The sequence below is a fragment of the Lonchura striata genome, chromosome 4, assembly GCF_050655825.1.
Source record: "Lonchura striata isolate lonStrDom1 chromosome 4, ASM5065582v1, whole genome shotgun sequence".
NCBI lineage: Eukaryota > Metazoa > Chordata > Aves > Passeriformes > Estrildidae > Lonchura > Lonchura striata.
This window is the reverse complement of record NC_140706.1, coordinates 67,942,837-67,969,688: the sequence shown is the minus strand read 5'-3', so window position 1 is coordinate 67,969,688 and position 26,852 is coordinate 67,942,837. Positions and strand designations below refer to the sequence as shown.

At 38.5% G+C, this 26,852-nt stretch overlaps 1 protein-coding gene across 41 annotated transcripts in view; it reads right to left on the bottom strand.

Annotated features, from left to right (window-relative positions):
- Window positions 1-26,852, bottom strand: part of PRDM5 (PR/SET domain 5) — a 184,506-nt gene that overhangs the window by 99,779 nt on the left and 57,875 nt on the right. For 29 of the 41 annotated variants that reach the window (XM_085579368.1, XM_085579373.1, XM_085579377.1 and 26 more), the window contains one exon: window positions 2,097-26,852. The exons of 4 other annotated variants lie outside the window; for them this stretch is intronic. In XM_085579368.1, the coding sequence (XP_085435494.1) occupies window positions 26,688-26,852 (165 nt within the window). In that variant the 3' untranslated portion in view covers window positions 2,097-26,687. Of the gene's footprint in view, window positions 1-2,096 lie in introns of those variants that run through there. 8 more of the 41 variants (XM_085579371.1, XM_085579370.1, XM_085579374.1 and 5 more) reach the window with 4 other exon arrangements.

The window sequence follows — 26,852 nt, the reverse complement described above, 5'->3', positions numbered from 1 at the left end:
AGAGGGCACTAATTTTTCAAAGAGCTTCACCATGAAAAATATGATATTTAATAAAATTATTCGACTGCCCAGCCTGGAATTTTATGCTCCCTCTGAGCATGACATATCTTGCACCTATGAAGTCAATCAAATGCCAATGTTATTTTTGCTTTTATTACCCAGGGCCAGTAGAGCACTTTCAGTAAAAATAATTTATACCAACTGTTTCCAGTTAATGGAAATTCAAAGTCTTCAGACAGTGTTTTTTATTTCTGGTGCTTGAATTCTCAAAGAAATACTGAAGTATAATTGATACCATATGCTTTTTATTGTTTTCCACATGAAAGAATCACGATTTCCAGTGGATCATCGAATTCTGCTGGGGCACTGTGCCAAATCATCAAACACCAAGGTCACATGTGATGAAGGTACAGTGTTCAAAGCAGGAATAGCATGTATCATATCTTGGAATTGAAGGTTTATTTTAGTTTGTCTGAGTATACCCAGGAAAGAAATTTTCTGGTATTTTCTGCAGTCTACAAAGCATCTCCTTGTAAATTATGGGCACAAGCCCAAGAAAATGTGCAAATATTCTTCACCAAACAACAGGATTACAAAACACTATCCGTTCAAAAAGTACATGACAGTAGAGTCAAGCCTGTGTTTCAGACACTTTAGAAATATTAATAACCATCAAATCTGAAATTAACTGCACTCACCATATTTCAGGAATATCACTGACACAGAAAAATAGTTTCTTTGTCCCACAGTTGTGCCCACAAGAAGCATCATGTTTGCTGATTGTTTTGAGTATTAATTTAATCTGCTTTACTAGTCTGCTTCAAAAATCACAGTTAAAGGGCTATTTTTAGAAAATCCTACAAATCTTTCTGCTTTGGGAAAAAAAAAAACCACTTTTCACTTTGCCTGCAAGTCCACAGCAGCCTGAGTAACTGGATCTTTTTATAATTTTCAACTGACTTTGTGATACTACTTCCCACCTTTACTTCTGCTGTATCATTTCAAGCTGAGAACTTCTGGAAGGAGAAGATCACTTTCATGATATGTGTCTTACACAAGGGAGAAATTAGACACACATCCAGGAACTACAATTCCAGCAGCACAGGACAATCAAAAACCAAGGTGTGAGACCACCCACAAAGTCATAGCAGTCACTTTTAACTTGGATAAGGCTTCAAAAAAGAGGACAGCTTCTTTTCTCTCAAAGTTTGTTCTTCACATCATTAAAGGAACGACGTAATTCAGGGAATGACCAAGCATCAGGAAAAATATCTGGAATTATAAAGTCTGAACTGCTTACAGGGGTATTGCACATGCACTCGCCATCAGCACAGCAAACTCCCTTTTTTGTGTCATACACAAAATAATTTCTAAAATAATGGACACATCACCAAAAGAATTCACCAAAGGCTGAAGAACCAGAAGTTCCACGTAACAATTCATGATGCCAATAATACCAAAAGAAGTTAAATTGGCATATTTTATCCAATGGTAGTACTTTTGTAGAGAAACAGGAACCCAGACAGATTTTATCTCTCTACTTCTCAGGCAGGAAATTTAATTTTTTATGTTCTGGAAAGATTTCAGTTGCAAAGACTTTTGAAGGAACATAATGACAGTACAACCTAAATTGATGGTTTTAAAGAGAGGAAATACTAAATTTATGGCAAGGACTATGCTATAATCCAGTATCGTGGCCTTTGTTAGAGGCAGAACAAACATCACCCCAGGGCTTGAATGACTCTGGGGACAATCTGAGAATTTGTCACCATGGCTCCTTCAGGTCACAGATGAATTGATGGAAAAAGCAACTCTCCCTACAAACATGAGCAGGCAAAGAACTCTGAGATAGAGTTGCCTTAGTTCTTTCTGCAAAAAAACACAAAGTGGCAATCTTGCTGTTTTAAAATTTTCCTTATTTTTTGCCTTTCTGCACACTCTCTTGTTCATATATAACTTAGCCATGAAGTTAATTTCTGAGAACATCGCAGAGAGTTTCTGGAATCTGCTGGCAGAATAGAGGTAGCTCAGGATAGAACAAGGCCCCCAACAGTACTGACAACAAAATGAAAACTTAAACACCTTAGAAACATTACTTTTTCCTTTCCCATGATCATCAAGGCAGAAATGAGGATGCTTCATTTTTTCTTGAAGGAGGAGAAAAACTTCCAGACACTTTTCATTCTGATGAAAGACTCGGAGATTTATCCACCTGTCATCTCTATAGAGCGGTACCTGTTGTAAGATGCGATGCAAAAAATAGCAGTAGTATGCATATGAGATGCAAATCAAATTTTTACCTATCAAATATGCATGAATATAAATCGAGTGCTAATACCTACCTGCTAAGGTTTTACACTCAAGAGGACATTTTGTACTTGTCTATTTATTTAATTGGTTATGAGTGCAGTATTACCCTTGCAGCTATTGTATTTTTCTTCTCGTTTATTTCCTTTTTTTGTTATTGTTTTTAAATTACACATTCCTGGGTGTCTGCCTAAGGGAATTTGGACATTCTCAAAGAATGGGGGATGCTTAGGTCTGTCTAAAAAAGGGGAAAAAAAGACATGGTTTTGCTGGAAATTGCTTTAGAGAAAATAAAAGGATTGGGGAGGAATTTGGAGTATTAAAACCCCATGTAAGTCCAGCTCCCTGTTGTGAACTCAGCAGCAGTTTAAAGGCAGTTTTGGTCTGTGTCTTGCCCTCATTTTCTAAAATAATTTGTATTTATGTTAAACACATACCAACTTCACACTGTAAAAATAATTAAACCTCTCACAAATGAGCATCTGTGTAAATACTGTCGCATAAACAATAATCAAAGAAGTCGAGACACTGTAACAAATAATTTGAGTTGATGGCTGCAGCCATGAAATGCTTTTGCCAGGGGCTAATAAATTAATAACCTTGCTGTTGTACTGTACCATCTCTAATGCAAAATGCTTGTCTTTACTATTTATTTAGACATGTGAAATGAGACATGAAGCTATGGTTTCTGTAAAATCCCCTGGAGGAAGCTTATAGAGCCAACACGTCAGGGTTTGGAGTTTGGTTCTGATATTTGTGTTCCTGCATGCATTTCCAGCTCTACATATGTAACATAAGAAGTAAAACAGCTCAATTCTCCAGCAGAAATTTTGTTACTTGGCTTGAGAGATAGCAAGGCATTCATTAGTTTATTGTCACTCTTATATCCTGCCTCCTGGAAAATTTTATTTGAGGGAGGCACTAGCAGCAAAATGTGCTGATGATGAGAGCATTCCACTCCTTCAGGTGTACTCTGATGATTCACTATGCTAAATGTACTCTCAAGCCATAGGTGTATAGCCTTTGTTTCCATATATTCTTATGTATGTCCCACAGATTGTATTCCCTCTTGTAGCACAGAACCCATCTGGAAATGCTTCCAGTTGTACACAGTTCCTATTTCTTTGTTGAATATATTCAACAGAATGGCCAAGACAAATGGGAGGAAGCACAAACTTAAAAATAAACAAATGGAGTACAAGACATTTCTCAGCTTTGCACCACTTTTTCAACCCCAGCTACATAACTGAATTAACAACATTTTTGCCAGACATCTGAGGAATCTCTGCCTCTTCCTTCACTCCTGTTTACAGCAGAATATTTAACAGGCTATCAGTTCTGTGGAAAGAGCAACGCAATTTCACCTCGTTATTGCTGCATGTCCATCATCCAACTATTTTCTTTGAGCTCCTTCACAGCCTGTAACAGCTCTGGACTTCAGGGCCAACAGCACGAATGCAATTATCCAATCTCTCCAGTTACTTCACAATCTCCTGTGAGAATATTCTGAGCCATCTGCTGTCAGCACCAGCAGGCCTGCAGTCCCTGGAAGCATGTAAATTAGCCCAGGGTCAAAGAACACAAAAATCCCTTTTCCTAAATGTTGGTCACAACATGGCCTTGCAAGTCACAGCTCACAGTCCCATCCCAAACCCAGTCCATGTGTGGATGGCAATCCACAAAGAGATAAAAATCTCTTTTCCCAAATGTTGTTCACAATGTGGCCTTGCAAGTCACAGCTCTTGCAGTTCCATCCCAAACACATTCCACGTCCACACCTCCTCATGAGAGCCAGGAGCTGCACGGTTCTAATATTTTTTACTTTAACTTATTTTCACCATGGATCAGTGCAGATAATGAGTGAATTTGCTGTCCATTTTTAAAAGGTGTGTGTGTTTCCCTGCTGAACTCTGCTTTAGTACTTGAACACAATTAAGCAGAGGGAAGAGACAGCCTGTATGAGCATGAAGGACTGATTCCCTGAGAGTGTCACCATTGTTAACAGATGGAGCAGAGCTGTCACCAAAGCAAGTGAGACTTAAATCCCAGCTGGGAGCCCAGGAATTCCTCAAACTCCCTCATCCAGGAGACAGATGATGAACTAGTTGCCCACTTGCCATCTTAGCCACACTGTGGGGAAGATAATCCTGACAGTTTTTGGATTAAACAGCTCCAAGCTTCAGATACATACAACTGGCTTAGTAAGTCTCATCAAGGACCTATAGCTGGGACTAGAGGTGGTCAGAGGTGGATTTAGGATTTATTTCATTTATTTGTTCCTGAAAAAGGTAGTATTTCACTGCCATAGAGGCTAATGAAAAAAGACCCAGGTGCCAGAGCATGCCTTGTTCACTTTAGTAAGCAGAGCACCCGTTTGGGACTTTGGAACACTGACCTGTGACAAGGGTCTTACGTTCTTCTCCAGAAACCCCCTGCTTAGCTTAGGGCAATGTAGATTTTAGAGGAAAAATAAATCAAAATGCCACAGCTCTCTCTGGAATAAGAAAGGATTAGAAAATTACACTAGAATACCAACAGAGATGATCAAATTCAATTTTGGCATCCAGAACCAAACTCTGCAACACTAGCAGAGTTTTTGGCTCTCTTTCAGCTTATTTAGACAGTAGCACTGACTCTGTAATTATTTTTTTCAGCATGGAAAAGTAGTTATTATCTCTCTCTCTTTTATTCACATTTGTCACAGCAACTTCCAATCAAGCACAGACACATTATACAAGATAGATGTGACTGAGCAAATCTGAAATTCAGTATCACTTTTTCTTCTCTTTCAAAACAGAAGATAAAGACAAAAAATGTTCCTGGAAGATTAACTTGATTAATAAAAACATCTGCAGGCTCAATGCTGAAAAAAGCAAAAAGCAAAACTCCTCCTTTGATCCTTTTACTAGGAACTGTATCACTATAGACTGATAAATGTCCAATTTTTCTAACAAAGTAACATGAAGGAAACAGATCAGATGTGCATTGTTATGTATGCAGAGAACCTAGTAAAAAACTCAGATAATCTAGAAATGTAATATTGTGTTAATGAGGAACTATGGTTGATAAGTATTGATGATACTGGAAAGCTGTAGGAGAAATAGTTCAACAGCAGCACTATCCAAGCCAGTTAGAAAACTCATCTGATTGCACTAATAGGAAACCATATCAAGGATATCCAGCTAATAGCTTTCCTAACTGAAACTGAAAAGGCTGTCAGACTGCACCATGGATTTCCACCCAAGTATAGGAAGGTCAAATGGGTTTTGTAAGTTTGGTGCTAAAAGCATTGTTCAAGGAATAATGCAGTTAATGCCTAAGCTCTGATCATCTGAGTACTCTTCATAATCCTCTCACAGGTTTGTACAAAAGCACTGAACAGTCCTTGTAACATCACAGTAGTTCTCCAACAAATACTGCCTGGCACTGACAGCATCCATAACGCTTGAAATACAGTGCCCTGTAGAAGAAGGGACATAAATCCTGTCCCTTTGAGCAAAACTACAAGTGCCTCAAGGATGTCTGCTTCTTCTTCTTTTAACTTCTCCATGGAGAAGGCACTACTTATGCATATTAAGTCCATATTATATTTTATGCTACAGATAAAATATTGCTAGTATACTTTTCAGGTAAGCAGAACAGCTACAACCAATGTCATAGTCAACATGACACGATTGAGAAGAATCATAAATATGCTTTCAGGGCTTTTCTGTACTTTATCTGTTCTAGTTAACTTTGGTAAACATTCTTCATTCATATATTGTATAAACTATACCAATATTTTTCAATCAAGCACGATGCCGATTAAGCATCCTGTGGACTAAATCATAGCAAAAGATGTGGGGTTATAATAGGATAATGATAAGAGAGTACTGACATCAAGAATACCTGCAGACAGGTAACAAAACAGTAACTTTCATCTGTTTTTTAAAGATCAGGATCTATGTGCTCACCATATATTTTACATTTTACCCTTATTTTCTCTTTTTCCTCCATTCTTGCAAAACTAATTGTCAAGCAATGCTTTTGGTCAGCACACATCAGTAACTACATTTCTTCATGTGGAATTCCTGCACACACATTTCTTTAGCAGTTCCTGACAGGCTGCCTGTGTACCAAGTATTTAATTTCAACTGTTCCACCTGCTGTCTACAAAATCACCACCAACAAAAATTTCTAAAAAAACCCATTATTATTATTATTGCCCAATCTCAACCTCCATGACACCGAGGAGAGTCTCCCTGATGTCTTTCATATGAACAGGCTCTGGCCAACAGAGCACTTTAGAAAATCCCCTCCTCAGCAACAGGAGGGAAGCACAAGCCACCATAATCAAATTAAGAAAGATCAGAAACATATAAGCAGTCTGTTAGCTAGGTCTTTTCCAAATTAAGACCCCCACCCAGGAGAAATCATAGAGAGACCAACTTCTGCCCCATATGGAGATGATTACAGGAATGAGGGCAGCATCTCTAAATAAATCCTTACGCACCCTCCACAAAGACTGCACAAGGCAGTGCACAGAACAGAAAGGAACTACAATACCACTTTGTTTCATATTCTTCCAGGAATATATTCTCTTTGGTTTGAAAACATTCAAGTCTTCTTTACCATTTCATTACTTGCTCTCAGATAACCAAGCAAGACAATTATTACATCTACAGATTTCATATTATAAGAATTTAGTGTTATGACAGAAAGACAAACATTCCTGCTATTGCCTGTTTTTCTGCTAATTGTTCTTATTTTCATTTTTTTTTCTGGCAAAAAAACCACTCACACAAACAGTATGAGTAAGGGATTGTAAAAAAAAAAGGATTCACACAAACAGTGGAAACGATCCTCCAAACAGCACAATATTCCATTAGAAAAGTAAGGCTTCCTAAGTGGTGATAATGTACAACAGAGCAGGGGAGTCACTGGTGTAAGCTGCTGCTGTGGAATTGCTTGGAAAACATTTCTTTCCCCTCTGGCAGGCTGCAGTCATGCTGTGAGCTGAACAACCAAGTTTGAATTGGGAATTGTGCCGGCAGCAAAGGCACGTATCACACAAAGGAAAAATAAAACCTCAATTTTCTGTCCAAAACCAAACCTCATCAGGAAACTTTCTCTCAACCTTTGCACAGAGTGCAAGGGCTCACTGTGGGCAGCACTCAGTTGTGTAAACAGAGGGGTGCAGTGACATTTTGGCTGCCCTGGGCCGTGTCTCTTGTTTCCATGAGGCTGACAAATGAGCCAGGATCTCGTGCCCTTCTGGGCAAATGCAGGCCCAAGTGAGTTGTCCTGGGGCATCTTCCAGAGCACAGCAGGGATAAATGCTCAGGAAACCAAATCCCACCCACAGTGCACGAATCAGCAGTATCAAGGCCTGCAGTATCGGGTCTCTCACAAGCAATTCATCTTATTTGCTGGCTGTTTTTTGTTATGGGAGCAACCTGACCAGAGCAGGTACAAAAAGATGAAGGAGGAAAACAGACAGAAAATACAGACTGAAGTGTAGAGTCCTGAAATATCCAGACAGGGATCCCGAGGCAAAAGCAATCCTGCTGGCAAAGCTCTCCTTCCCAGGCATGTGCTCCTCCTATTGTCATTCACATTTGCATTTAGTTTCTGTCTCACCTTGCAGCATGGAGCAGTATCTGAGTGCTGCACAGTGGTAACAGGTGGTGATAATCCCACAGATTTCCTTCAAGATATTATGGGAAATGAAGTTTTCACTGCCTGGTCCATGCTACTCATGGAAGAATGTGCAAGAGTAAGGAGGACAGCTGGGTGGGGAAGATCTGCTTCTAATTAAGACGAGAAGAATATTGTGCACTTTGCATGAAGGCTCCAAGACCAGAAATCATCCTATGCCAATGCTGGCATCTGCCTCTGAATTTTAATCTTACTGACTCCACAGCCACCTAATTCCAGCTGATGTACTTAGGGGAGACTGATGCTCTGCTCTCCTAACACACGTTCTATTCCAGCAATGCTCAGCCACTTTGGAGGCACTGTGCTCTCCCTGCACTTGGAAAAAAGTCATTCCAGTGAACACAAAAAACTTCTCTCTTTGCTCTTTCCAAGAACAGAAAGCAACACTAACGTCTTGAAGCTAACAAAAGACACAGCTCCTGAGTTCATGAATGATTTTCTAAGAGCTCACCATGGCTGATAGTCAAAATAAATCAAACTGCAAACAATCCTGTATAAAGGTCCTCAGTGAAACTACCAGTTGCATCTAAGAAAACAGGTATTACACATCTATATGCCATAAATGTCCCGAAGTTTTCCATTGCTGCTTTGCAGTGGAAGCTCCACTAAACTCAGGAACCTAGACAGGGTCATAAATACAGCAGTGAGGTGCAATTAAACACCTCCCAGTGTAAGCCATGAGTTTTACACTCATTTTGCAGCAGTATAAAACAGTTACATCCAGCACAGGCAAGCAATGAATCAGTCGTTCCGTGCTGCACTGGCGCTCAGACAACAGGAGCTATCCAACAGTCAATGGAATCTCATTTCATTTTGAGGAGAGGATAATGTTTTGTCCCCCCTCCAAGGATTTATGTTCCAGAATGGACTCCAAAGCATACACCCAAAGTGATGATGCACTGAATTACCTTCAAACCTGAAAACCACAGCAGTTTAAACTGCACAGCCCGTTCCCAGTTTAAGGTCTGAGCAGTGGGATTGCTAATTAAGGCCAAGAGGGGCTTTGATGCTCCAGGGATCAGTGCTAGTTTACACAGTACTGAGTTGCACATTATGGCTGTTCCAAGCCAGAGCAAACTCAAAGGTCTTTGCACTCTTTTTCCACTTAGTTTTGTCCTAACTTTTGAGTGCAGGCCTATAAAGAAATCAAAGCAGCAAATGTAGAGGGGCAAATGTCATCAAGCAGCAAGGCTCAATGGGTAGGCAGTCTGCTTTCTTCAAACTCAGAGCATGCTGATTTCTAGTAGTTTTACTTAATGTAGAATGACTTTGCACATTTTAATATAACTGCAAATGGCATCAGAATTTTTGTATGCAACCCCTGATACTGTTCAGAAGGTAAAAACCAGAAAAAAATTCTGAATGGCATTCCAAACATGATTTCATTAAATGTCTACCACCACATGCACAAATGTAACAAATTTGATAAAGGAAGTAAACCAGAAAGTGCCAATTAATGCTAAATCTCCTCAAGTTTGGACCCACTTTCAGAGGCTCAAGTTGAGTACGTTGATTCCAAGAGCCTGATGTTTGAGGCTACAGATAGAAAAAAAGAGACATTACCAGTGCCACGTCCTTGTCTGGGCAGAAGGCATGTGAGAGCTTTGATGTGGATACAGACTACACGCTGCTCTATCTCATGTCAGGGTTCCAGCTCTCTTTGCTTCTGGCTTTACATGCAACACATGTTCAGTTGTTAGAGGTTTTCTGTGTATTACCTCACTGTTACAAATGACCTCATGAACTTGCACCACTAATTCAAAAGGATTAGCGACATTTGCTCAACATTTCTTTGAACTTGCTTCTGCTAAAGGATGGGCTTTTGAACAGAAGTACATCCTCCTGTAAAAATAATAGAAAATAGGCTTTGGTATCTGTTAAAAACATGTGTATCAGCAGGAAGCCTCCTGCTACAAGAGGGAATTACTTCTGATAGCACACAGAACTTTGATCAAACCCTTTTTCTCTGTTGAAATACATTGACCCCTATTGTCTTATGCAGTTCCAGTGGCTGAGCAGCTTCAGCTTCAATTACTGCAGCGTGGCTTTGACAGATCACAGAATCAAGTAGCCACAGTAAATTATTCAGAGTTCTAGATCATAACTGCTTCTAAAGTATTCCCACTGAACTTCAGGATTTAGGGTATTTAGCAGTCTACAAACAAGATTTTTTTGTATTTTAAAGAAAAATCTACCTTTAATTAGAGGATAAACAAACCGTGCTGCCTTTTTTGTTTTAGATTTCTGATGTGTTACTTGCCACTGTAGCAATCATTTACTATTTTGTTTTATTGTCCAGATTTAGAAACAGAAAACTAAGGAGAATGAACTGAAGAACAGATAAAAACCAAACAAAACAGAAGGTGCACCACAAACCAATGTCTCTTTTTAACCCAAAAATTCTCCTTTTTGTTAAGACAGTCTTTGCTGTAATGTCAAAAACAAAGGTTCATAAAGAAACCCAGGGGTTCTTCCTTTTCCACTTTGGGATTCAGAGCCTTGGCTTATAAAATCAGCTTTTCAAGGGATAGATAACCACAAAACACACTTCAGAGGAAGTGATGCACCTGCCTCCCTTTTTGTCTCTCCTAAGAGAGGCACATCTCAAACTATAACCAACCTTCTTATTCCAGGCCATTGCTCTGCCAAATAGGACAACCAGAAGGCAAAGCTCAGTCCATATAATGTGTATGCTATAAAAGTTTAAAAAAACCACTAGAAAATGTATCTTCACCAAGCACATGCTGTGCTTTATACAATTGTTCTTGGTTTCCAGCTCTTGCTTCTCTCTTCTTGAACTGCAGAGAAGGACACTTGTTTTATTATGCGTGTACAGCCCTTAGCTCAGCTGCCAGAGACCTCCAGGCTTTACTTAAATGCAGAAGACAAATAAGATAATGGAACACACACACTCAGGGTCAATCTCAGCAAATCTCTAGATCAAGTATCTTCCCTGAAACAATCAGGCCTTTAAAAGAAGCATGCAGCTTTCACCTATTCACTGAGTTTTGTAACATTTGTTTTATATATAGAAAGATGGGTGGTGGTGGTGTGAAAATTAACTAAGTGTCATGTCACTCCAAGAATCTGACAGAAAACAATACAATATACTGTTATCCTATAAATCTAATCCAGGCTGGAAACTGGCCAGTGCTGCACCATTTGAAATACAGTTTGCATATTGTCACATATTTTAAATCTAAGGGTAACAATATATATCAAAAACAGATTATTCTCATATGGGGAAAATAAAATAAAGGAAAAAATAATTACAAAAACATCACCAGAGCCTAAGTTAAACCAAATCCAAATAATAACCTCCAGGCAACCATTAATTATGTGGTGTCCTCAGTCAATTGAAAAGCCACTGCTTCATCTGTGGCTTGGGGAACAGGGATAGAAGACATGGGAGAGCTCTACTGATCTAATAAGCCACAATACTTGCTGCAAATTTAATACTACATAGTTTATTTGAGCAGATAGTACAGGCTGAGAGCGTTACTTTAGCCTTGTGGTATACAACAGTTCTATCCATAGTCAAGTGCTTTCTCACCATCTACCCTGAGGTTCTGCTGACACAAAATACCCCAAGGCCAAGCTGTGTCTGAAAGGATTCAGATCCTCTGGAGCTCTCACTCACTGAAGGGTCACAAAGAACATCTCCACTGAAGATGATAGGGCCATTAATTTTAATGATAACACAAAAAACTGTAATGAGTCTGTGCCCTGCAATTCTGTTCAGTTCATAAGAAATTTAAAGTTTCCATCTGCACAGTATTTACTAAAACAAGCCAGCACAGCACCCTCCCTTCCTCTTCAGCTAATAACAAAAAATACAAATTATAGTTTGGCTGTTCCATCCATAAATAATTCACATGTAAGGCAATATCAATCTGATGGGTGATGCTGAGCAATGTTTTTTGGGTCGGCAATGTCTGTGCCCCTTTTGCTGGGTCACAGAAACAGATCTCCTGCTAACAAAAAGTTAATATAAGTCTCTTGAATCCATGCATATGTTAGTTTGCACACTATCCATAGCAAGAGCTGAGAGTTTCATTTTTCAGTTTAGTTTTCTAAATTCAATTTTTACCTGGATGCAATTTCAAAAACTTTCTAACAAGATAAACTTCAAGAAATCTCAGTTTTAAGAGAGCAGAGGAGGACTTTTAAAACAGTTAACAAACATTTCAGACTTTGATCAAATCACTCACAATCCTCAGGGTAATTTAACACTTGAAAATGGCAGAACTTACAAGAAAAAGCTGCAGAGTTTCCTGACTGGCTGCATGATCCTGATATCTTGCCGAGTTTTGCAACTTTTGCCTTTCTACAGTGAGATAAAAACTGAACTATACAACCAAAGGGAAAGAAGTTTTTCATGAATGTATTGGCACTGAAACTATAGTTTGATAAAAAATAACAAGTAAGTTCTGCAAATGATTATGTTCCCATTTGTTTACTGGAATATGAGTTTGCGTATCACAATTTGTGACCTACTGCTTTGATCTTTCCAGATACCAACTGGTAAGCAAATTTCCAACTTCCATGCCTGTCTGCACAGGGAAGATGGATTTTGAATCACCCACAAACCCCAGAGCAGAGCACTCATCCCCTTCTCCACTCAGAAACACAAATGGTGCCATATGACTTATGTGGAACTCAGTGTTTGGATTTCTAACATCAGATTAACACACTGAGAAATGCAACCACAAATACCAGCCCTGAACAGAATACATTCAGCCTCACAGATACTCATTCAGAGGACACAGAAGTCAAATGACTCAAAAAGCTACTTACTCAGTGTAGACTTTTCACTGGGATCTAGTTAAAATATAAACAACCATTGGAAATTTAGTTTGTTTTTCCTCTTCTTGTATTATGCAATGTATTCAAGTTACACAAGGCTATTTTTTCAGCTGGATCACAACATGGTAGCACATTTGCAGACTAGTGCTGATGTTTCATTAATGATGTCCGTAACAAGAAGATCATTGTTATTTTTTATGTAAATCTGGCTAAGTTACAATCACATTAAAATTTACTACATTCTTTTGGATGGCCCAGTATCAGAGAACAGGTCATGCTTCCTACCACTATGGACATTCTAACAATGTACAGGCTATTTTGGGTGAGTGCCTGGTGATTAAAAAGCCACATAGTTAACAAAGTCTGCCAGCAAAAGAGGAAATCTCAGTTGCTCATGTCAAAACAAGAAGAGAACTTGGTTTGTTAGGTAACATTCAAACTACTCCATATAAAAAAATCCCATTTTATGCAGCTGAAACTCTTCCCAAAAAGTCCGATCTAACAGCTGACTCAGAAGAGTTTCAAATTCTAACTTTGCCACAGACTTCAGAGCATGGCCAGGACAATTCATTATTTCATTCATCATTTATCAACCATGAACCAGAAATAGTATTTGCCTTCATTTCTCTTAACTATTTATTTAAACTGTAAGCTTGCTAGTTAGGAATAACTAACTAGTTACACTAGAAAGTGACATAGCATCTCAGGGTGTGAGAAACAACAAGCAGAAGACCACAGTTCACACATAAAATAAAACTGCAATTCTTACAGTAACATTTTCAATTGGCTAGTGAGATTTCATTTCTCAAATCTCTCAGCAATTGTGTTTTCTCAAAAGAAAATCTTTTAGCATAGTAAAAAAACTATTACTGCATTAAGAAAAAAAAAATTCACATCTTATGCAGAGTCACAGTTTTAGGTACAAACTGGCAAGAAAATGCTGACAACACATGTAATACCCAAACACTCTTCCAAGCTGAAAACAGGGTTTTAAGACCAATTTTTTTATTACAGCTTATGTACTAACTTTACTAAATCTAAAAATCCACTCCATGCCCCCTGTCACATGCAGACTCTGACACTCAGACACCATTTATGCAAACTGGAGATGCTTTAAGGGAAAATCCAGCACAAGACACAATCAATAAAGTAACAGTAATAAGCAATTAAGTTTGGGTGGCTTTTGGGGTTTTTTTGGTTTTTTGTTTGTTTTTTTGAGGAAAACAACTACAAAGAAACCACAACCTTACTAACCTCCAATAAATTTTCTGTGTGCTCCTCTTGGCTGGGTAAAGTGGCCAGCAGGGAAGCAATTCCAGAGGGATATGACACCTTCTCATTCAACACAATGCCTGCTTCTCTCACCAACACTTGTGGGTCTCATTTGCCTCCTTCTTTTGGAAATACTGAAATACTGGATAACTACAAGTGTGGTAAGGAACCAAGTATCCTGGTATTGAACTTCCCAGTTCCTGCTTGGACACATAATCACAAGCAGACACTCTCAAGTGCTCTTCTGAAAGAACCTATGGCTGTCCTCTATTCAGGCAGCTCTGAAAAGGTTAGAAAAACGTGACTGAAACACCTCCTAATTGAGCAGCTCAGTCAAATAGGTATATTTTACTGCAGGTGATAGGAACAGATACATTGCATCAAAGTTAAAAACACATTGCAGGTTGTGTCAAACATACCAGTACACAGTTTTTCTAGGCATCTTGAACTCTGCATAATTACTTATGTTAGAAAAAAAAATCCATTCTTGCTTCTGCCACTTGCAGATGAATTTTACGAGGTCCCATTTTATCCTAGAAATCCACAGCAGTGCATAGCCACTGCAGTGAGAGTTTGAGCAGGGATCAAGATCTGGCAGGTGCCTATGGACAAATGCTGAGGAAACACTAGGAATAGTATTGGTTCAAGTTGTGAAATCAGCAGGGTATACACCATTAATTTTGCACATTTGCTGTTCTGCAAGAAGATGCACGCATCTTTCCAGATTTCTTGGAAAAAGATCTAAACACACAGGAAGATGAACAGGAAAGGAAGGGTGGAGAAGGTGACATGGAACAGCAACAATAACCTGCAGGGAAAAGGCAAAGAAGGAAAAAAAGCTACGAGGGAAATCAGATATTGTATCAGACCTAATGTACTCCAAGAATTCTACTAAAATAAAAGATTCAGTGGAATTCAGAATACAATTGAAAAATATTCCAAGGAAACACTTCTGACATTTGCCAGGACTTTTGCAATGGCTAAAATTCCATTTTTCTCTATTTCACATGAAAAAACACCTCAACTTAGATGAAAGTATAGCTCATTCTGCATTTCATTTGCCATAGACTTAGACTCTGAGATACTCTCTCCTCAGTTTACACACCCTACCTGGCAAAGCCCCACATTTTACCTATTTCCACTAGAAAACAATAACATTCTTGCAGTCTGCTGCTAGCACACTCTCACCAGTTATTCCAGCAACACCACAGCAACAAGAGTGCTGTGAGGAAACAATTCAGCCTCCTCAAAAGAGGAAAATTTGTGTTGAGAAAACAAATATGGCTAAACAGAAGTAGGAAAAAAAATCTGCCATTTGTGGCCACAGAGGAAGTGCAGTTCTTGGCTAGGAAGATCTAAATTGTCAGAGCCACTGCAAGGGATTCTCATGAAAGGAAACACATGATCAATTAGCAGCTCTTCTCTTTTCCCCTCCTCACTTAGTTATCTATTCTGTTCTGACACTGAATCACGACAGAGGTTTGGTCAAATCAGATATAACCAGCTTGGCTCACGGAGACCCTAAGTTTTTGCAGCTCCTGTTTCACTCAGTGCAAGATGCCAGTTTGGATTATTGGGCAATTAACTGCCTTGTGCTTTAGTTCCCCAGTCCAGGAAGTGGGAGCAATTTACCTCCTCCTTTTTTCAGATGGAGACACCAGTTCTTCTGCAGTAGTGGAGAGGTGAGAAAGCACAACAAGAATACAGTCAGAGGACTTCTTCAGGAGTAACAGGGATGTCAAACTATCTGAGCCAGCCTGATAATTACAAGGAAATGGCAGCAGATCTAAATCACAACTGGGTGGGAAGTGGCCCTACCCACAAATGTGACAGTCCTAGCAGGTTCTGCTCAGCAGATCTTTTTGCTATAACGATATTATTGCACCAAAATGAAATATTTTGGCCTCACTCCAGTATTAACCAAGGCAGGCAATTGTTCTGGAAGAAAAGTTTGCTCAATGTGATGGAAGCAGCCACTGCCTACTGGAGAGAAAATTAAGTAGAAATCTCTCTTTGTGATGTTATTCTGGACTGAGCCTGGACTTCCTGCCCTGCTGTCAAGAAAAGGAATACTCTGTGAGCAGGACCTTAGCAGCAGACAGTGGTTTGAATATATGTTGCCTTGGTCTGGCACATGGCCTGTTAAAACAGTTACACATTTTCTTACAGCTGTAAGACTTTCTGGCTTTCCTCTAAGTCAGATAAATTCACCTAAAACGAAACACAGAGGGCAAATTAGATCTAGTCAGAGTGCACAGATTTTATTACTGGAATCTATTGGGCATCTTAGAAATCCTGACACTCCAGCCTAGGAGTGTTAACATAAATAATGAAAACATTTTAACAGCGAGACTGTCAAGCAGAAAATCTAACAGAACACCTCTAAGTACTCAAATGCACTTTAGGTTTATGTGCATAAGCCCTTTGGCAGCCAATACAGTGAAAAGAAAACATCAATAGTTGCAGAAGCAGAACACAGACAAGAGTTAGCCAGATAATGCTCCAATGAGACTCTGACTTCCTGGCTTGTCATTGACACTGTCACCCTATAAAGCAAAGCTGGGCAGCAATTAAGGAAGGGCAGTTATTCACCACTAACTCAGGAAAGGAAAAGAAATGAATGAGCTTTCCCAGGCTGCAGTAGTTCCAGATTGTCTCTCAAAGGGCTGCATCAATTACTGTCACTTATTTGTCAGCAGCATGCAGTGATTAATTGGTGAGATCCACATTTTTGTGTGCCTTACGTCAGACACGGCTCTGCTCCCCCATCTGTTCTTACGGGTGCTAGAGACCAAAACGTTCCACACCACGGACCTTGTCAAGGCTGTATTAATGTCTCACAATGGACCCAAGCTAAAACAACTTAAAACCCTACAGATTACCTAAATGTGCTGAAAACAGAGATGTAAAGAGAAGTGACTGAAAGATTTAATAGAACTGAAAGCTGAGATGCAAAAAACAGCAACAGGCTATGCTTCTTCAGCAAAATGAGAATGTCATGTTGGCAGAATAAAGGAATTTGTTGTCAGTATTAAAATATGTGGAACAGTTTTTATCACTAATATGGAATAAATAGCACTTTACAAAAAACCCCAAGATATTTACAAAGTAAGTTGTTACTTTGGAAGGACATCAAAAACAGCCTTAAACTCCTCACATCCTTGCTTTCCTATTTATCAAGGCATTTGAATGCTTGTGCCTTGTTTTCTAAAAAACATGCACATTCTGTGGACTTCCACAGAAGTCTAATATGCATTTAAATGTTTCCTTGGAGTCTGAGCAAACACAAACACACACACATGTGCTAGGTAGGGAATAAATAATTCCATACACATACTAGAGCACAGAACAGCAGGACAGTATTGGGTAACACACAAACTTATGGTTATAACTATAACAAAGGATTAATTATCAAAATACCATTTACCATTTATGTGATCATTTTCATGTGTAGAGATGGATGTGCTTTGAAATTTTATTTCAATACATGTCACAGTATGACAACAGCATCTTCCTGGGTCCAGGAGCTGTGGTCTATGTGATCTCTACCAAAGCAACTGCATAAATTTACTTCAATACCTTTATCTCTCTCAGCTTCTATCTGTTGTTGCACCATTTGTAACAGCACCACCTTCACCAAAGTGACCTCTAAAGCCTCTACTGCAATTCTGCAACACCAAAGTAAACACAGAGAAAACAACAAAATCACAGATTACAAACCAGATCTACATGAAGTAGCATATGGCACATTAAAGCTCAGTAACCATCCAGAAATAAATTTTCAAACACTTTGAATATTTTTATTACTTTCTCAAAATTAAATGGGAAAAGAAATATGGAAATATCATGCAAAATATTCAAATGTAAGCACAGAGGACTAATGTTAATACAAGGGCACATTCATGCCAAAATGCAGCTGGCCATGCTTCTGTGATGGCTCTAACTATGACTCCATGGTGGCTATCACAGTATCAGCACTGTCAGTAGGACAGGCTCTGACAGCTCCTCATCCCATGCATTGTGCAGAACAGAACAAAACCTGCCTGTAAGATCTGCCCTTGATCTGGGATTTACAGGTCCCAGAAGACAGATCCTCACCTTTGTGGTGCAGAGCCTGTCTCTCAGGTGCCATCAGCACCTTGGACAGTGAGAAAACAGCAAATATTTCCAATTTCTGCTCAAGAACTCATTTTTCATACGTATTTTTCAACTCCTGACTTTGACCCCATAGTGTACATTTCTCCTTTCTTGTCCTTTGGCTGTTATCCTTTATAAGATATCATCTAAGAGCCTCTCTAAGTAATTTTGTGTTGATACAATAATACTGCCTGATAGGTCATTCATTTTACATTAGCTGATTTTTTCTGTTGCACATTGTGAACATCAAACACTGCTTCCTTCTATTTCTGTAGCAAAATTCAAAGCGGCATTGGTTTAAAAACATTAACAACATGATGCATTATTTATTATATTCTACCTTGCAGGTAGAATACACTAATCCTCTCAGATGCATTCAGCACAGAAGTGATCCCTGGCCTCAAACTTTAAAGCAATTTACTACTACTGCACACACAGCAATATTTTTGACAGAAATTATAGGTGGGATTGGAGAAGTGTTATGCTGTAGAAGGCTCTTGCCTGTCTACCTTTTGACACTAAAGGAAGTTCCCAAAGCTTTGACAGTATCAGTGGTATTTTGTATGCCTTGTCATTACCTTTCAATTCATGGTTCCCTGAGACAGATTTGAAGAGCAATTGTGTGACAGTAGGGGGTGAGAAATGACAATTAATGCTTGATAAATATGGTTCAAAAACAGAGCAAAAGAACTTCCCAAACCAGAGAGTAGGCAGAACAATTCTTTTAGTCAAATAATGCATTCAGAAGAAATGCAGAAGAATCTTAGAACCACACCCCTTTCTATTCTAGATAATGCAAATTAGTCACCAGATCACCACAAAGACCTGTTGCCTTAAAACCTGGATAATTTACATCTACAGTACCTACTGCATATAAATCCACAAGAGGGCAGACACAGAGGTAAACTGAAGACACATAAAGACAGCAGATCAAAAGAAGCCTCAAAACCCTGCATGGTGTTCTGAAGTACGTGTCATTGGGTTGGTCTTGGTTCTGTGGTTTAAGAAGAATTTGACCACTTGATAGGGGGAATTTTATTAATAATGCATTTAGACTCCTGATTGCCTTTACTTAAAAACGTAACCTTGCCATATGCTGAAAATGTGAATCCTATTAACCAGTTTCTTTTTTTCTTCATTTGTTCTGAAACTGGCTTGGGTTACACAGATAATTATAATGACCACATAATTTGTCTTGTTCAGTCATTATTAAAAATTAATTCACATTCCCTAGAGTGTACCTGGTTTGATCTGTGTATGTGCATGCATGCTACATATATAAACTTTTTAACTTTAAGACACTGCTTGTGTTTACTGTAAACAGTGAACTCCATAACCATACTCTGGCACATGTACTTTCTGTAATAATTTCTTCTTCTTACATGAACATAAATCAACTTCCCAAAGAAAAGTTAAGCAAGTACAAGATGAGAACAAGAAAACATTCTTCATTTTCTCAGAGGATGTATTTCCAAAATTTACAGCAGCTGTGGATTCACCTAAGGTAAGTCTGAAGTGAAACACAGACCCAAGGATTCATCTGTGACCTATTTTGCTTGGTTTCTAGAAAATATTGTTCTTTATGTCTGGGGCTTCTCAAAACATGGCCTAAGAAACACCAAGCAGAAAAAGAGATGGTGAAAGCAGTTTATCCATCCAGAATCTGCTTTCAGAAAAAGCAAATGCAAATGCCACAGCCACTTTGAATGCACAGCAAATATGCAGCTCCAGATTCTTTCAGACTAAGCACATTTAGAAGTTGTTTTTATATTTCTCAAAATACCTTTTGAAGCAAAACATTTACATGTTTATCTTCTACTGACAGAGAGGTGAACTGTGGCTAACATAGACAACATGACAGTCGCCCATATCCTGAGCAGACCTTGCCAGACTCTAATTTAGGAAACAGCACAGCTAATCATAGGAAATTTGTAATTACAGGATTAGCTACTGACTGGGTTTTTATATTCACAAGGGAAGTTACCAGCTATTATGAAATAAGTCTGCTAGGGAACACACATATGGTTGGGTTTTCTTAGGTTCAATAAATTTATTCACCTGACTAAAAACTTGATACTAGATCAGTAGTATGCTCAAGAGTAGCAATTTACAATCACAACTAAGGGCTCCAAAACTGACTATTCATTTCCTGTTTCTGGAAAAAAACTTGCCTTGTAACATTTAATACAACCCAGAAAATATAACTTCCACACTGAGCAATCACATGGCTGGTAGCTGTTATTCTGAAATCTAAGTAGGATGATTCTTTGTAAGACTTGTCAATTCAAAAAAAGATTAATTAGACAACTGGAGCTGAAGGGATAAATAATTCGTAGTGCCAATGAAATATACAGCAGGAAGGTACCATTCTGGTACAAAGCAAGTGTACTAATTTATACCAGGGAAAACCATTTTTTTTTTTCCCTTTACTTCTAATAGGCTATTAATTGCCTAAGTTTAAAAAGGAATTTAACTTGCATACCAATCAGCAATTTGTCTCTCTGACTGAGAACAGCTAAATTTTAACCCCTTTGCCACCCCTACAGTGATTGGCTGAGTCATGTCCAGTTTTGTAGTGGCTTTCTACACACTGATGTTTAGAACAGGAAAAACAAACAAACAAGCAAGCAAAGTTCAAATCATTGATTTCACAGCTTTTTCTACTCCAATTCTCATCTGAATTCTATGGCCACATTTAACCCTTCCCATAATTGCTAGGCTAAGGACAAGTATCAAAGCAAGGAGAAGAATCACTGCTTCCAGCCCCCTTTGCTGCACTGTAAAGGTATGGGCAGAAGAATTTACAGGTTTGGTTTGAAGGTTTAGTATACGTGGCCTCATTTGTAGCTCCAACAGAACTGATATCAGAGTCTTTTTCTACATTGAAGAGCTAAGCCCAGCCCTGTCATCCCACACAAGTATTTTGGACATGGCTGAGGAAATGGTTTAGAAAGGGATAAAATCTCACCTGCTTGGCTTACCAACAACTGCCCTTAATGCAGAGGAAATTCTCCACAAATTGCATACAGCTGTAGAAGGTAATGCAGTGACCAAACCCACAGGGTTTTAGCACAGTATATAGGTCACCTGTGTTAAAAAGCCAGAACATGCCAGACCAAAGGACTCTAACACTTCAAAACTTTTAGAACAAAATGTCATTTTGTGAAACAACTTTGATGATTCTTGTCCTGCTAAGTGGATTTATGACCTACCTTGTATTTGGCAGATCAAGTTAGTTAAATAATATTTTCAAGTCTGATGCATGACACAGAGAATGATCACAACATTAGTACCAAAGAGTAAGCCTGGCTAATGCTGTAGTGGAGTTTTGTCCTCCAGCAGCAACCTTACCTGTTGTAGCACTTTCTCCCAGTTATGTTTCAACAGCTGGTAAATTGGAAATGAACTTGTGGGTTTAAGGGCTTATAGTCTTTTCCCTGTAGGAGGATAGCCAAAACAACCCAAATCCACAAACCCAAAACAACTTTTATTATTGGTTCCTTTTTGCTGAATGCCCTTCTCAGAGAAAAACAGAAATGAAAACAACTTCTCTTCAATTATTGCTCACCCAAGAACATGTTGCTTCACCATGCAACAAATGGCATTAGAAAATTGACAACTAGTTATTCCCAGTTCGCTACGTGCTACATCTACCTGATGCTGCTACTGTACAAACATGCTGAGACACTTCCCATTGCTACAGAGATTTGAAAGATAAAAGCTATGAACCCATGACCAATGATCTTTGAAGTACAGCTGATCGTATCTGTTTGTGATGCAAGATGTTTTATGGGAAATTTATATACAAGAAGCATAATAACAAAAGGTTGCAATTTTGTCTCATTGATGCTCTAAATTTTTTTGAGCAAAATATCAAATTTAAACTGGGACATTTTCTGGTTGTATTTATATAGAACCAAGTTCTTGTTTATCAGGACACCCTGCTAGTGAAAACCTAGACAATGGAGTCAAATGCCAAAACTTAGTTAGACTACTAATTTCCAGGAGCACACACACAGTCAAGACTTCCAGAGCCCTATGAAACTGTGATCTCGCCTTCCCATTCTAGCCTTTTATATATCTGACCTATATAACACTTCTGGTGAAAGCCTTGTGGGATCACACCATTTCAAAAACCTAGGTGGCAACTCTTAATATTTTTCTCTTTCTTAAATTGAACAATAATTCTTAAATCCAAGTTTCCTTGGGATAGTTGTTGGAAAGACCTCATGGCTTTACACAGTAACACCAGGAGTCAAACACTAAGTGGCTTTGTTTTAGTTTCTCTATCTCACTTACCTAGATTTTTCTGATGTACCAAGCCTAGGACGTGTGCAGTGATGGAGATCCAGGAAAATTTTCCTGCTGCCTACCTCAGCTGGAGTCCATGGAGACAAATGGACCATCAAGTCTCTCCTAAACTTGTGGCACGGGTGGGTGTTTCCCCCTCATTTCCCTTGTCACTGGAGGGTGATGACAGCTTGGGTGTCATGGCCAGCTCTGATCCCTCTGCTGCTGTAATATGAGAGGCAGCTATGTTAGCAAACTAACTTGCTGCAGACATTGCTGCTACTTGAGCATAACAAATGGGGCTCAGGGCAAGTGTGCAGCAAACACTTTGCAAACACTGAGCTCTGCCAGTTCACTGTCTGCCCCTGCCCACAGCACTGCACAGTCAGGAACAGCTTACAAAGAGAAGGGGACAGACGATAAAAGGGACTAAAGAGGCAATAACTAAAAGACTGGCTATCCCACGTTGAAATGTTCAATTAATAATTTTCCAAGTCAAGGAAACTTGATCTATGACAACTCTTCACCTGAGACTTAAATTACTTAAATTTCTCCCATTTTTTTGATGTACCACAGAATGTACAGCTGTCAGAATGTATGTTGAAGAACACAACATTACAGCTGTAACTGCTCTTGTATTCTGAGCTTATTCCTTGCCTAAAAAATTCAAATAAACATATTTTGAATCTCACTGTGAAGAAAATCCCAACACTTCAGTGTACTAAGTATGTAACTGAACTGAAAACATTTTACTGTACCCTGACCACACCCTGAGCTCCTCCGCTTAGAGTGGTGCTTTAGAAGGACTGTTATGCTACCTTTTAAACCGAAAAATTAAAAGAGTCAGATGTCTTGGAAGAATAGAAGCAGTGCTACTTATTGACACAAATGCAGAGCACTAAAGGCTGCAACCTAAAGCAACATAAAATGCCCAGCAGATTTTAACTTATACTATCCCCTCCTTTATCTGATTTCTACTTAGGACTTGATAGTTTAAAGAACATGTGAAATCCTTCACAGTCATACAGACAGATCAGAAATTTAACATTAGGAAATAAAAGGATATTTAATGATTTGTATCACCTTTCAGCCATACAGATGATCAGAATAAAAAGCAAAAGGAACTAGTGAGAGTGCTACTGTTCCTAACATCAGATATTGAGCTTTTTCCAAGAGGGGCCAATGGTAATGGAAAAATTAGGAGAATAAATGGAATGGAATCTGCAGAAAATTGCAGAACAAGGGGGAAAAAGTCACAACTTTCTAAAATTGAAGTGACTACATACTCTTACGGAAATACCTCAGGATTTTCATATTACTCTAAAAGGCACTACTTACTGTGAAAAAGTCAGTATTTTAACAATTATGATTAAAGAACAAATATACAAACACGACACTAAAAAATTTACAATTACCTTTAGAGCAACAGATTTCACTTCATCACTTCTCAAAATCAAGTGAAGGAAACCTTATTTATTTTTTCCAGGTAATACCAAGTGGGACACTGTCAATGGAAATTTCTACTCAAAGGAGAAGTATTTGCTCATTTGCTTTCTTTTCCTTTCTCTTTGTTTTGGTTTTCTCTTTTTTTTTTTTCCTTTAGGAAAGCTATAATCAAATAAAAATATGTAGCATACTGGTAAGTCTGTCTTGTATATAAAATCAATTACACAGTTCATGAATCCAGTAATGGGAAACATATTACCTCTGACTTGGAGAAATTCAGGCCCCCATGGAAACAACAGGGCAGCTCTTGCTGTGGCAAGACCTGGTGCTGCCAAGCCAGGCACTGGCTCTGCAGCAGCTCAGGTCTACAGCCATTTTAACCCAAAGGGAAAGTTCCTAGAGGACAAGATAGAAAAGATGCTCACCTGGAGATGGGCTTCAACGTCCTGCACCTGATTCTTGTCTTTGCCAGGAAGGTTTGAATTCCCTCACTGATCCTGTCAATCCCTTCTCTGTTGACACCATTAACAAGATCAAAGCTTCAGCTGCTTAACTGCTGTTGCTGATTACATACAGCAAGATTAATCCTTATATATTGTATCTTACCTAGAAATAATTTTACAAAAACAGGACATTCTCCTCTCTTTGTGACTTTCACAACTAGGTAGTCTTCTCAAAAGCAGGTATTAACCCTTAACATGTAGCAACTTTGCAGTACAGATTTCTTGCAAAAATCGTATGCAAAACATGAAAATATGTTAAATTAGCCCCCTTTTTTTCCCCCAAAAAGGATTTTCTTCTTTGTATTTTAACAGACTTGTTCCTCAAGAATTCCTTAGAAAACCTTCACTTTTGTTTTTTTGTTTTGGTTTTTTTTAAGTTTTTATTTTCCTTCTATTCTTTTTGCCTGAGTTTGTACTGACCAAATTGAAGAAGGAAAAGGCTGAAAAAGAAAATCTTGGTTTTCCTATGACTTAATTCTTTTTACTTATGTCAAAAAGGCAAACAACAGCAACAAAAAGTAACCCATCTCACACATGCTAAAAAGTGACCAATCTAATTCTTCTTGGAGATACTTAAGAACATCTTGCTAAAGAACCATCACACAACTCAGTATATGATACTAATTGTTTTTGCAATCTAACACTTAAAATTATAATATTTTTATAGTAGCTACCAGCAAATTAAAGTTCTTTGGACCTAGAAATAAACTGTTTCAATAAATTGTAACAAAATCTCTACAAATGAGGAGAGGAAATATTCTTTACTCAGCTTTACAATGCTTATTTCAACAACATTTGTCTTAGAATATACTTGATTTGTATGAAAAAATGATTTGTGGAATGCAACTGGCAAAGTCTCCAAGTTTCTCCTACCTCTCAGGAAGCAAAGAGTGCATGAAGGCTTAGGATGCTTTTACACATAGCAGATTGCCACAAACAAGAGAATTATTCAGAATTATTCATAATTACACTTCTCCAAAATCTGCAGGAACTCTATAAAGATGTCCCAGTTCATTTTACAAAACACTGACAGGTCCAAAATGAATCTGAAGAGATTGCTAATGCCAGAGCCTTAATATTAACTGCTGATAACCCAGGAATTCCACATGCATTCAGCCTCTGAAGTTACAGTTCTACTGTCCTTGTAGATAAGAATTTCTTGGTTATCTGGCTGTACAAGAGGGCCTGTGGGAACTCTTTTGAAGAGTCTTCTGCAGCAAACAACTCACTCTGCTAACATGAAGAATTTGTTACTTGGTTTTAAAGCACTATTTTTCCCAGTACTTGTGAACAGTATTAAGAAAAAAAAAAAAAAAAAAAAAAAAAAAAAAAAGGTATTCAAGTGATACGAAGAAACCCAGGGCATCTGATTCAGCAGGAAGACAGAAGACACACTGTGGGAACCAGCTATTCACCAGGAAATCAAACACATGTAAATTCAACAATTCTAGCTGCTCAAGCCACCCTGTTCAGATGTCTTTCCACTTGCCTTGCCAGCCACAGTGATGAGTATGGATACAGTACTTAAAACTAAATTGCTCAAAATTTTCGCTTCAGCGTTGTTTCGTGCAACCAGATGAAATAAATCCTCCTCAGTCTCATACAGGAATACTGAGTGCTGACAGATTTCCACAGTTCTCTACCCACACACTTTGGCATCTCAAGAATCAATTCAAGTTAATGAGTTTCATACAGTAATGAAAAAGCTGCAAATAAAATGAGACAAAATTGTGTTACAACAAAATGCGGAATTACGATACGAATGAAGCAAGCCTGGATACAATCAGCAGTCAATTAGAATGACAAATTCTGTGCGGTTTCAAATTAAATAATTTTAATGGAGCCTTGTAGGTTAGATACAGAAATACAGTTGCAGACAGCCAAGAGTTTGATTGCAAGTGTCCAGGACTTCCAGCCACTGCTACTAATATCTAAGGATGTCATTAACAAAGAAAAGTTTGCTTAAAGCTTCTTTGTTTAAATGAGGTTAAAATTTTTCCAAAGTTCTTGTGTCTTCATTTTTTTTTTATTTTCAAGCTGTTTTACATCAGAATGTCTTTGAGATTTTTTTTTTTCCTACTAACATATTTTCAACAAAATTGGGAAAACAACACATGAAGACATTAAAGTTGTTTTTCCTGATTTTGCTTACTGGCCAGGTGCAAAGTCTGGAGTTTGTACACGTACAAACTCAGCACTTTGGATCCACCCTTCTCACTGAGGCCCTATTTAGCTGTCAGTTTCTCCATGGACATTTTCCATGTGGACTTTGAGGTAGTCATTCCTTGTAAACTTCTTGTGGCAGAGCTGGCACTCTGCCATGGGGCGGTTGGGGTTGTGAGTCAGCTTGTGTCGGATCAGCATCTTCTTCAGGCTGAAGGACAGGTCACAAAC